The 13615-nt window shown below is 42.3% G+C and overlaps 1 protein-coding gene across 2 annotated transcripts in view; it reads right to left on the bottom strand.

The window, feature by feature from the left end:
- The window catches only part of SRGAP1 (SLIT-ROBO Rho GTPase activating protein 1), a 222882-nt gene that overhangs the window by 34853 nt on the left and 174414 nt on the right, over positions 1 to 13615 (bottom strand). For both annotated transcript variants that reach the window (XM_006130209.4, XM_089779664.1), the window contains exons 13-15: positions 10265 to 10325; positions 10027 to 10104; positions 8306 to 8440 (exon numbers count right to left, since the gene is read on the bottom strand). In XM_006130209.4, coding sequence (XP_006130271.3) covers positions 8306 to 8440; positions 10027 to 10104; positions 10265 to 10325 — 274 coding nt within the window. The remainder of the gene's footprint in view (positions 1 to 8305; positions 8441 to 10026; positions 10105 to 10264; positions 10326 to 13615) is intronic.

Genomic DNA, 13615 nt, shown 5'->3' with positions numbered 1-13615 from the left:
GTCTAAAGAACATTAAGAAAACATCAAGTAAATTGGGATTATTGCTTAAACATCAAAGTAATGGAGCATTTAAGAGGCAATAAATATTCAAGTATATAAACCACAAACGTTTGCATTTGAACACAGCAGCATTTTGCAATGGAGCACTACTTAGCGGTTAGAACATGGTAAGTGGAGTTGGCCTGGTGGTTATAACTCAATAACTGGGGTCAGCCTCTATTTCCATCTCTCCCACCACCTCCCTGGTTATGTACAGCAAATATTTACCCTTTCTAACCCATATTCTGTGGTGACAAAACAGAGGTGCAAGTTTCATGTAAAGAGTATGTTAGCAGGGCTGGCCCAACCATATGGCAAACTATGCATATGGGCGCCAGGCTTTAAGGGGTACTAAATTAGATGGAAGTAAAAATTTCCCCCCTCACATATTAATAGGTTATCTGTTATAAATGAAAGTATCTAGTATTGTGCTTGTATAACAATGAATCATTGCCAGGTCAAAAGTTGAGTTATATTATTTATTGCACATTGTGAAGCACGGCTGTGTATATAAATACAGTTAAAGTGTGTCATGGATTAGCTTCAAAAGCATACCGGCTGGGTTTGCTGGCTGGAGACAGGGTCTAGCAGTTCAGTCATTATTAGTAGCTAAGTGTTGTCCAGTCACATAGTTGAGTCAGTATTGCTTGCTGCTTAGCGAAGGCAGTCAGCGACCCACAACAGCTGTTCTGTGTAGTTGTGATGGATGGCCCAGTGCAAAATATTACAACTCAAAACCAGACTTCATTCAGTACCAAGGAATAAAGATTTCCATAGCTTCCCAAAAGTAATTTCCTCTGGAAGGAAAACATTGCCACTTGACCAGAACACTATGCACAACTCAAAACAGTTAAAATTTTAAAGTGTCAGCTACTGGGTGGTCTAACTGGGTAGTACAGTTGTGTTAGGGTTAATGAAAAGTAGAAAAATAAATAAAAATATGTATTTTTACATTGTTTGTTTCAAATTCCAAGTAAATAAAGGTAAAATTTCATTCTAGATGTCTCATTTTTCTCTATATTGAATGGGGAAAGGGACATATGCCACAATCTAAGTTCATCTAAGGTGCCAAAAACCATTGCGTTGGCCATGTATGTTGGTCACAAATTAAGTGTAAGTATGGTAAAACCTGCCAAGAGGAACCACTCAGGGAAGTGGGCTCTTGTAAGTGATAGTCTTTCTTCAAAAGTCTGCATACCAGGCAGCAAGTGGTGTTCTGTGCCTCAGCAAAGAGTTGCTCATGACAGGTGGTCTCTCCTCAGACGTGGCCACTCAGGCAGGTTTTACTGTTGGTGCTAAGTGACAAAAGTGATTTAACTTGTGCTGACTTCACAGTTGGTGAGTGTGCAAAATCAGTGCAATTTACGTAAAAGGGTGCAATGGAGGAGCACTCAGCAGGAAAAGCAACTAACGAAAGTGCACAGATACAGCTGACCATCCTGTTACTTCATCACCAGTGCTTCCAGTGGCCAAATCTGGCCCTGATGTACGAAGGAGCCACTCCTATTGCCATCAGTATAATTAGCATCTACTGCAGGGCTGGGCAAGAGGCTGGCAGCGGGCCCGCCTAGCCCTTTCATTTGGCCCGTGGCAGCTTCCGGCACCGCTCCCAACGTGTTGCCTGGGAGTCGCCGGGGACACATGAGCCCTTTCAACTCCTGCTATTTAAAGGCTCCGCCCCTTCTGGGGCAGCCTGCAACCACTTCAGAAATTGTTGAAGTGGCCCCCCCTTCAAAAATTATTGCCCACCCCGATCTACTGAAATAGGCTGAGTTCAATGTCCTCAGAATTCCAGGAGTAGTGTCCACCGTCTTTCCCAGGCAGCAGTAACAGCTGAATTATGGCTTTCTAGTACACAGAACCCTATAATGATACAAGCTCTTCGTGCTCTATCACTTGCGACAGACTAACTCTGGAACAACCAGAATACGTCCCTGAGTAGTTGTTATAATTATTCTATGTCTATCTAGGGAACATTGAACAGAAAACACTGAATCTTTTGTCGCACCACTTCCAAAGTACTTGCAAAGAAACGGCGTTAAATTATAATATGTTATTTCATTTGAAAATGTACTCATTAATGCAAAAAAAAAAAAAAAAAAAAAAAACCACCAACAAAAAAACCTACAACCCCTCAGTGGCTACATTGAGAAAAGCTTCATTTATGGTATTAGCCTCAAAATATGCTTGACATCCATAGCTAAACACTTTCCTTTCAATATTCTTTCACTAGCAACATTATATTTTCAGATAAAATCTATGACATTTTGCCATTTTATACTTTTAAATGAATGCCAACTTTAAGTTTCATTTCTATATTCTTGTGAATCACAGCAATCTTTGTAAATAGAACTCAAATAAATACGCATTAATCTTCACAGGCTGTTTGGAAGGAATTAAGTGCAAACTGATATATTCATATCTATACTGTTATTAAATAGAGCTTTTGATAGTAAGAGCTGGTGCATCTGCAACCTTAATTAAAAAATAAAAGCTTTCTAGAAACTACATGTTATATAGCAATCACAAGGTTATGGCAATTTCTATTCTCATTCAAGGGAAGGGCCTCTACCTGCTCCTTTTAAAAATTATTAGCAAAACTCCCATTGCCTCGAATAATAGTGTCATATAAGTATATAGATTATTATTATTTATATATGCGGACTGAGGCCACAGTGTGTTGGGTCTCCACAAACATGGGAAAGAGACTATACCAGTGTTAAAAGACTGGCAGCAGGGTGTTGTACAAACTGTCTGCCCCATTGCAGATAAAACAATGTCTAAGGTTCCAAAAAGAATACAAAAATCAGTGAAAAGTGTGTTTGGGCCTGGACTTGGATTTTATAAATATGAAGTATCTATGTTCTACCGGGGCGTTCCAGTTATCTAAAAATTCTGGTTATCTGAGGGTCCCAGCTGCCCAGCCCAGCTTGGGGCAGGCTGTCAGGCCAGGAAGGAGGGTATAAGAGGGGACTTGGGGCAGGGTGTCTGGCCAGGAGGGAGAGTACAGGAGAGGTCTTGGGGCAGGATGTCAGAGCATGCTGGGGATACAGGGTCTTGGCGGGGAGAGGGGATTAAGTGAGGGAGGTTTGGGTGCGGGGTCTGGGCATGAGGGGGGATGCTTACCTGGCTTGACACCCTGCTGTAGCAGGGAAAGCCTCCAGGAAGCACGCTCTTGTTCCTCGGAAGGGGTGAGGGGAGGCACAGTCCCTCCCCCATGCAGCGGGGAACCCAGTGCAGCTGCAGCACCAGGTCAGGCTTCCCGCTAGCAGGGCATAGAAGGTGTGTACAAACCCCGACCTTCCCCGCCAGACCATACTCTGCCACTTCCCCAGCAGGCTGGGGAGGGGCGTGGGGGAGAGAGAGCGGCAGCGCATGGGGGGCAGCGAGCCCGAGCGCACCCCAAGGGGGAGGGGGGGCAGCAGAGCCCGAGCCAAGTTCCGCACAGGTGGCAATTTAAAAAACGCAGAGGTCCGAGAGCGGCTACTTGGCGCCTTGGACCCGGCCACCCCTCCCAGCAGCAGCAGCCAGTGTAAAAGCTGTAGCCTGCACACATGGAGGAGGAGGAGGAAGCTGCTTGGCACAGGAGGCCCTGTGGGAGGGGCAGTTCTGTGGGGTGCGGAAGGAGGAGGAGGAGGAGGAGGAGGAGGCGGCTGCTTGGCACCGGAGGCCCTGTGGGAGGGCAGTTCTGCGGGGTGGGGAAGGAGGAGGCGGCGGCTGTTTGGCACTGGAGGCCCCGTGGGACAGGGGCAGTCCTGCGGGATGGGGAGGGGGCCATGCTGTGCACACGGTGGTGAGGCAGCTGCAGTGGGTGGTGGAGCAGCCAGAGCCACATACCGCCAGAAGCCCGCCTCTGCCGGCAAAGCTCCAATGGGCTCTGCAGGGCGTGAGGGGAGTAGAATTTTTTTGCGGAACCCTTGCACCATTTGGGAAACACTGCCCTAGGAAATTTGCCAGTTTCTAAAGTTTTCCGGATAGTTAAGTGCTGGATAGCACAGGTTTTACTGTAAGCGTAGAGACAAAATTAAAACCATGAAGAGGGCCTGGAAACTCACACCAACAAAAGCAATTAAAAATACTCTTGCTGAGGTACTCTCAAGACATCTGAGAAGAAACCAAAGTGCAAAGTTCGGTACAACCATTTAAGCCATCCACTGCCTTGTTTGGTGCAATAGTTCTCTGGAGGGCGGAACATCTCCACTGAGCTTTGTCCTATGTTTCTTCTATGATGTCTCTCTAAAATGCAAACAATGCTTTTAATTCCTCATGCTCATTTTAGTTTACATCGATCTTAGGTTAAGCCTTAGAATCTATTCTAGTTTCCTTTGTTCTCACACTTATTTTTGAATATACAAACACCAGTATGGGTTGGTGAGGGGCAGGAATTGAAATTGCCTTGGACTAAAAAACTAGGATTTTGCTTGGAAACCAAATAGTATGTCATATGAACTACTATATTCATTTCTACCTTATCACAGCAGAAAGTGGAAACATATAAATACGTGCAAATATATAAATATTGTGATGGGCAAACATTTTAATGCAGGCGAAGTCAATGGATCATTAATTTCATACATATCGAATGTTTTGCTGACATTCAATAACCATGTTTAATAACAAACACATGAATATGTGTTTTATAAATATTTTAAGAAAGATATCAGAATTCTCCGCCTTACATTTTTCTCAGGTAAGGTACAGAGATAGGTTCACTGCTGACTATCACTGCATTGGATCCTAGTGCTGGCTATAAATGTAAATGCAAGAACCATCCCCTCAACTTGATCAGACCACTTCCTGCTCCAGACAGGAATAAGAACTCTATTTCAAAACAAGAAGAAACCACCATGGTCTACTCAGAAAAAACTCCTGGATCCGGACAAAGCTTGCTTATAGAAAGCTCTCTACCCAAGCAACCTATCAAGGAGTAGATGAATTAGCCAGGTCCTTCAGTCTTCTAGAACATTGCAAAGTACGTTCTAGTACCAAATCCCCCTCTCTCAATTCCCCCCCCCCCAGTCATCTTTCTCAGTTTACTTGTGACAGAAATAACAGAAAGTAGCTATGACTGACAGTGGCAAACACAGAATTGCTACAAACCTATCCCACTTCCATAACAAAGGCAAACAGAGCCTACCCCTCCTTTGCCACTGAGACAGAAAAGTGAAGCCAGAAGTCCAGAACTTTACTGGACTACAAATCATCTGGAAAAACAGACGGGCTCTACTCATAAGAATGGCCATACTGGGTCAGACCAAAGGTCCATCTAGCCCAGTATCCTGTCTTCCAACAGTGGCCAATACCAGATGCCCCAGAGGGAGGGATCACAACAGGTAATCTTCGCATGATCCCTCCCCTTCTCCCACTTCCAGAGAAACAGAGGCTAGGGACACCATTCCTACCCATCCTGGCAAATAGCCATTGATGGACCTAATCTCCATGAATCTATTTAGCTTTTTTGTACCCTGTTAAAGTTCTAGCCTTCACTGTATCCTCTGGCAATGAGTTCCACAGGTTGACTGTGCGCTGAGTGAAGAAAAACTTCCTTCCTACTCAACCCTAAGACACAACACCTATTGTTGTAAGAAACTGTCATAAAGAAGGTCACCTACATCTAAGATGGCCTCATAAGTCATAAGAGCAACTAGCTAAAAGCAGGAGCAGAAGCACAATGCGCTCTTTCCAAAATAAAATCAACGTTGTTCAGGGTTACCATCTGTGACTTTGATCTCTGCTCTTCCTGGATAGAAAGAGACAATGAGGAACTTCTGGAAAACCTACTACAACAGAGATGGTCATCACTTCCTTTAAGGAAAGTAATTTACTGCCTCCCATCAGACATGCAGTAATCTGACTACAGAAACCACTGCTTGATGCTAGAAGCCCCACAAACTATCACTCAATGCCCAGCCTCACTTATCTCAAATAAGCTCATTTATAAGATAGACATAGGTCAGTCTCCAGTGCCACATGAACCTGCTTGGAAGTCTCAGTGAAGCTGCAGGTCACTCAATAGTGTTGTCGGGAGCTGACCTTTCTATTGCAAAGGACACATATCTACACTCATTCTGCCAGTCCTCTACCATCAATCATCAAATATATCTGTCCTGCCTCTGAGAGGCTGCAGGACCAAAAGGAAATACCTATAAATAGTTTATGTCCATCTTCTTGGAAAGACGACAACTGGTTGTTTTGGACAACTGTTCTTCCATCTCCAAAGTCCATCCTTGGGCAAAAGGGCTACTACAGTGACTAGGGGCTGCTATGGTAGGGATGGGTACCAGTTAACCAGTTACTCTGGTAAGCATGCTGGTAAGACACTGCTTACCAGGCAACTGGTTAACCCTATTACATCCCTATTTAACAATGAGAGCAATTAACCATTTGAACCAAATTTACCAAGGTAAATTTTCCATTATTTGATATCTTGAAATCAACACTGGATGTTTTTCTAAGACGTTATTGGACTCGATACAGAATTTATTGGGTTGTTGTATGGCCCAAGTCATGAAGGAAGTCAGATGAGATGATCAGAATGGTCTCTCTTCTGACCGTAAAATTTTTGACTGCATGACATTTGCTCTTAGATGAGGAGCAGCTGCATAAAGCTGAACCCATGCAAGAATGAGGTTACACTAGCAGAAAGAGTGAAATGTTTTATAGAACTTGTCTTTTCTCATCTTCTGTAGGAGGAATCTGTCTTCAGATTGTTAAATTAGTCTGCAGCAGTGAGGCCCTCAGTGCTGCTGGATACTCAAATAGTCATGGTGGAAAAAATGTACCCACTTTCATCTCGGCAGGAACAGACTACTATATCCTCACGTAAATGACAGAGCTATCTACTCATTAATAACTTCTGGGCTAGACAGCAGCAGTTTATGTTATCAAGAAATGAAACCAACACACTAAACTTCACCTAGTACAAAGCACAACTGTCCCTTTGCTGAGCAACACAGAGTACCCAAATCCATCACCCTGGAGGTCTGCATTTTGGGTTGGCTCCCCATTGACTAGATGGTTTTAAGGTACCTGACCTAATTAAAACGTTCACATGGGATTCAACGTAGCTACCTACAAGACTGTCTCTCTCTCTCTTTGTAACACTTGCATCCAGCTGGGACAGTCTGAAAATAGAGCAAGGTACAGGGGGGAATGTTTTCCATAAGAGCTGAACCTTAACTATGGAACTCACAAAGCCATGTTTTATGCCCTGTTGATTCTGGGCTGTCCTGGGGCCATAGGGTATCCCAGTGTAACTCAGCCAGTCATCGAAGGTTGCCTAACTTACAGTAACTTGTCCCTGCTAAGACTTTTTGCAGCATTAGGTGCTGCGGTTCCACCTCCTTCCATTCCATCCCCGTGATTGCATTGAAGGAGTCCTCTGAAGACAGCCTGCAGCTAGCTGTCCAAGATACTATGTTGAGGGGATTTTTCATCAGCTGGTTCTGAGGCTTTTTGAGCCTTTTTATGTTGCTTTCCCCCCTTTATCTAGTGTATAGCCGTAAGAACTTCACCTGGAATAGAGAATTATTATCCTCCTTCAGGCCCTGATCCTGAAAGGGCTGAAGTATTTTAATTCCCCCAAAAGCAAATGGGAATTGAGAGCACTAAGCATTGCCCAGGAGGCACTCAAAATCATACTTATGGCCCACTTATGTCATCATTCCCTTGTTCTGCCCTAAAGATCACAACAAAATGTCAGTGTATGTACATTTAAATATCACACATACAGGCTGAAACTCTTTTAACCTGGACTTCCTGTGCCGGCAACATCCGGTAGATAGGCTGGTAGGTACAATGCAGCGAGGCTGCCCAGCAGGGCCAGGAGCCCAGCACACAGGGAACTGGACTGCCCAGTGTAGAAGGGAAGGGGGTGAGTGGACCAGCAGCGCAGCAAGGCCGGTGGTACAGGGGGAGCTGGCTAGGAAGCTGGTAGCTGGTCTAAGGCTGTTGGGGGGCAGATATGACCTCCCCTGGTCTGGCAAAATCCCTCATCCAGGAATGGTCAGGTCCCAAGGATGCTGGATCAGAAAGATCCAATCTGTACCAAGAAAGACAGTCTTCCTGCTGTGTCGACAACAAAGGGTTGTATACACTGATCCTTCTGGAAAAAAGGAGCTGGCCCAGCTGCAAATAGGACTGATAATCGATGCAGATAGCAAACAAATTGTTTCAGAAAAATCAGTTAAATGAGGTTTTTTTTAGGCAGCTACTGTATTTATGAAAATGTAATTCTACAGGGAATGAAATAGGAATTTTTACTTACTGACACAGGAAATAAGATCATTAAATCTTTCCTTAGGAAAGACAGGATTTTCCAGCCCTCGGAAATAGAGCTTCAGTACTCCAGCAACTGAGTTAATGTCATGGTTGCTTTGGTCATCTGCCAAAGGATTTTCACCTTAAAAATATATAGAGAAGCAGTCTTACTTAATAGCATTTCACATAAATGAATAAAGATTTGATTTGACTACATGGGACGTTGCATGGTAGTAAAATCATAAACACTGGTTTAGAAATCTTGCATGATTAAACTGAAAACAAGCAATCCCTGCCTGAAATAAATCTTTCTTTAAATTACATAACTCAGTGAACCCATAGATTATGGGGTGGAGAGTGAATATTTTGGGATTCATTAAGATTTGCATTAGTGAAATGAAGAATGTGATCATTCTTAGTGAAACAGGTCTTTTAGGACTATTCTTAGGCATCTTATATATAGAGCATTTAAAACTAAGATTTATTTGAGCTGCACATCTCTCTCTGGATTGAAAAAGCATTCATGAAAACACAAGAAAATGTGCATAATGCAGTTATATGAGTACAATATACAGAATCAAAACCACTAAAACTCACAACAAAATACTGCATCATTTAAAAGACTAAACTGCACATCAAAACATTTTTAGCTATATCGATATAATATGACTTCAAGAACATTTCTGTGGCAAAACAATTTCCATTTTAATAAGGTTGACTTTAAAGGTAAACAATAACAATCCATAACTGTCCTCAGATATAAGGATACTGCATCATTTATCATATAAAAATAGTTACTGCATATATCTGCTCAAGTATCAGATCTGATTTTACACGATATGGAGTTCATTTTAGAGTGTGAAAATACAGTCTACTCTTTCTTCTTGCTGTTAGTCACAAGACAGATTTTCTACCAAGGGATTCTCTTATTAAAAGATGATCTCAAAAGGTTATGTTAGAAATTAAAAAATGAGTTGTAAAATCCCAAAAGAGATGACTTAATTACATGTTTCTTTAAAAAAAAAAAAGCAGCAAACACTATGATTTAACACCATCTGAGAATTGCTAGCGCCTTCAGATTCCAATTCTTCTGCCACAGTGAGCAACATCAGAACAATCACAGACTTAACATAGGTTGAAAGACAATCAAATTTATACCCCTCTGTTCATTCTCTCATAGCTTTCTCAAAAATTATCCTCTAGGATGAATTTTTTTTAGGAATGAAAATAGATGTTAAAATGGAATGACTCTTTCAACAACCTATGTTTGTATTGATTGTGATGTCACTTTGGCAGAGGGAACAGAAAATCCAGCACTCATATCTTGAAAGAGCCAGTAACAATGGTGTCAAATTGTGTTAAATTTATTCAGTTAGTATTTTTGCTTCTTTTAGGACTTTTAAAGATAATAAAAACAGGAAAGAGAAAGAAGTCATGATTTCCAGTTTACCATTGGTAAATAAAACATTTTATAGACAGTATAAGGGTCATAAATCTAGTGCACGTGTATAGAAAAATATAATCGTATGTACCTAAGGACAGAATAAAATAAAAATGTTGAAAGTCATTAATATACTGGACAAGTAAATATGCAGATAGGCAAAACCTGAGGTACAGTGAATACAGTACATAAAATAGCTTAAATGTCCAATACAATTATTACATTTTAATAGATTTTTTCCCAAGAGCTGGATCTCAGATTGTTCATATGGACATAAATTCAATTACCTCTCTCAAATGAATTTTTAATATCATTGACTTCCACCTGAGAACCAGACACTCTGAAAATTCCCTGATGCTGAAGACCTAAAGGGTAGGGAAAGAAAAGATGAGCAATGAGATCATATAATCTAATTTTTTTAAAAGTAAATGACAAACATGAGAAGGTAAAATCATTATGCAAAATATACTTTATGCAAAATAGCCAAGATACTAATGAAGTGACATGATGTATTTCAGAGCTTACCATATAAATTGATAAATCTGATGCAGCTTTCCACTATGAGGGGAATAACTTGTCCTAAATCCTGAGGACACAAAAGCAAAAAGAATATAACTGCAAACTAAAAGGAGACAGACGTTAGATAACATATAAAAATGGATTTTATTGATAATGCAAGGTCGAGACAGTAATGTTAAGTAAAACAATCCCTTCCAAACAAAAGTATTTTCCCACTTTTGCCAGGAGCCTATCAAAGTAATACTGAAGTCCTTATGCAAGTCATCAAATCAAAGACATTCACTTGGGGCAATAATTTTTGGTGAGGGGCACTCCAAGATGCACTTTTCGGTGGGGTGTGTGAATGAGGTCTAGGATGGAGGCTGGGTAAAGAAGGGCGCATGGGGTAAGGGGCTGGGATGCTGGAGATGGAGTGGTGTCTGAGAGGTGTGTGGTGAAGGAGGGGGTTATGACCTGGGGCAGGGGAATGGAGTGTAGGGTCTGAGAGGGTGCTTGGGTGCGAGAGAGGATTCTGGCCAGGGAAGGGGTGTAGCAGGGGGTACAGCGTCTGGGAGGGAGTTGTGACCTGGGGCAAGGGGGTCCAGAGGGTTTGGATGATGACTTGGGGGAGGGAATTGGGGCGAGGGAGGGACAGGGGGTGCCAGAGGCAGTACCTGGCTGGGAGGCACTTACAAAGCATCTTCTGGCCTGCAGCACCCCCAAGGCAGGCTGAGATCCCTGCCTGCTGCAGCCCCAGACTGCCTAAAAGTACAGGCTGTTCCCTCCACAAAGCTCTCAGCTCCAGGTTGGGGAAAAGGCTTTCGTTACCCCAGCTTTCAGGCAATTCTCTCAGCTCTGATTAGCTGTTTCCAGCTAATCGGAGCTGAGAGATTGGCTGAGGTCAGTTTTTATTGTCCGGTTGTTTCTGGCCAATAGGAGCTAAGGATTGGGCTGGGGGCGAGGAGATCACACAAAGCTTCCCCCTTCCCTGCAGAGCAGAGAAACATAGGCTGGACCCGGTGGCTTGGCAGGCTGGATCCAGCCCCTGGGTCATATTTTGCCCTGCTGTGAATTAACTGATGGCTGAAATTTTATCAACTTATCTCATTGCATGCGGTTAACTTAACATACATGTATCCTCATTTCATGCGGTTATTTTAGACTCTTGAAGCAAAATGAGTTAAGCAATGAACTTCCTTTTAAATATACAATTAAAATTCATTATCATGGCACGAAAATGAAGCTTGTGCATTATTTTAGCCTATTTTCCCATTAGTAGTTGGAATTAATTTTATATACTGTGGAGCCAAATTGTTGTAGATGCTTCCTCATATGGCCAGGCCTAAAAGGCCAGGAAAAGGACGTTAGTGGCTCCTATTCTGGCTCCTCTGATGTATCAGAAGGGCGGTTCCATAGGCTAGCTGCAGTAAGAGCCACCAAATGGCACAGTGTGGAATGTTATGCTGATCTGGAAATAACTACCACCGGCAGCTACCTGTACAATATAGTCCTGCACTAAGCAAGACTAAGTTGTTTGAGAAGCTTGTGTATGTGTCTGGTTAGGCCTACTAATGGGGTGGGTGAGGGAGTGGGAGAAGGAGAAAGGGTGATTGCCCCAGGGCCTGGTGATTCTAAAGGGCCTGGAACTCCTAGTCACCACTGCTGCTACTGTGGTGGTTCTGGAGCCCTGGGCCCTTTAAATCACCTCCTGAACACCACACAGCATGCTCCAGGTGGCTCTGAGGTATGGTAAGCGGGGGAACAGTGTGGTGCATTCTGGGTGGCATCAAGGACTGGCTGCCTGTAAGAGGTCCCACCCCTTCTGAGAGCACAGAGCTGTTACCCCTACCTTGCCCTGGCACGGCTCCCCTGAAACTGGGTTTCTGTCAGAATACAGGCATACATTAATGCAGCTTTAAACCCACATGCTCTCCTGTATGGGACTCCACTATAGCTGTCTTTGCTGACAATTTGTGATACAGCCAGAAAGGGAGGTTAAAAAATGTGGGCCTGATCCCCAAGTTCTCCCCAGTGGGATTGTGAATAAGAGTAAGTACCAGTATAGATCTATATGCAGGATCAGAACCCACATTTCTAAAACATCTTGCCTTTGGTGCATGAATCACAATCATGGCTTTAGCTAAATATAGAGGGGTTTGGTTTTATTTAAAAAAATGCCCATTTAAAAATAATCAGTGGAAGGGACCAGGAAGTATTTGATCATACGCAGATTCTTGATTTGTGAAGTTTAAATTCCATTAAACTGTTTTTCAAACCACTGAATATCCAAAAGAATTCCTTCTCTGAGGACTTGCCATGGCAGGAAGGCATGTGTGTTTAAATGACCTCAAGTGCTTTGTGGACAGTTCTAACTCCTGGTAGGGTCACCCAAACTGGAAACGTGTAAGGGATGGGACCAAATAAAAAATAATCTATCTATTCTGCACAGGCTCAGTCTTGCCTTGTAAACAAGTTGTTATAAAAACACAAGGAGATAGCCATTCCAGCAAACAGCACGAGAGAAAAAGATGGAACGCTGTTCATGCTCTGCATAACATCTGTTGGCCCTGGTCTACACTAGGGTTTTATTTCGAAATAAGGGGCTGTTTATTTTGAAATATGTACTCCTGCTTTTCTTGGGGAATAACGCTAATTTTGAAATAGTTATTTCAAAATAATGGTAGTATGGATGCTCTGGTACAGCTATTTTGAAATAGCTACTCCTCAGAATAATTTGAACTAATTACTCCCCAGTGATTCCCAGGGCTCAAAATCGACTTAGTGCATCCACATTAACTGAGCCTGCCTCGGACTAATTTCAAGGTTTCCCTGTAGTTGGGTCACGCTATTTTGGTTTTGTAAAATTGGGAGTTATTAAGTGAAATTTAGTTATTTTGAAATACTTTTTTAGTGTAGACATGGCCTTGGTGTTAAAAAGATCATATCCAAGAGAGTGGTTACTGTTTACGGCGTTCTCTATTTTGACATTACAAAAATGGGATACGATTTACTCAATAGAGATTAAGGACTATGAAGGAGTTATCAAATATGCATTGAGGATATGAACAATATATGGTTAAAATGAATCTCAAATATGAAACGCTCAGAGCATGAACTAATTTATTTCAAAATTTAATATAAAAACTACAGAGAAAACAAATAAAAACCTGTCACTCAAAATATGCAACCTTTCTTTTTCTTATAAACTAGTCCTTTAGTTTCATGTTAAACTAAATTAGAAGTTAAGAGTTAAGACCAGGCAAGATTCTATATGTCAAGCTTCTGCAATTTGTGTCTAGTTTTTTACTAAAAGATGATATATGTATTCTTAAGTTCGGCGGAAAAAAACTAGAATGGAATTGCTGAGACAACCTACCT

The sequence above is a fragment of the Pelodiscus sinensis genome, chromosome 1 (genome assembly GCF_052426305.1).
Source record: "Pelodiscus sinensis isolate ZL-2025 chromosome 1, ASM5242630v1, whole genome shotgun sequence".
NCBI lineage: Eukaryota > Metazoa > Chordata > Testudines > Trionychidae > Pelodiscus > Pelodiscus sinensis.
Note: the sequence above shows the minus strand (reverse complement) of the source record. Positions and strands in the feature narration are given on the sequence as shown.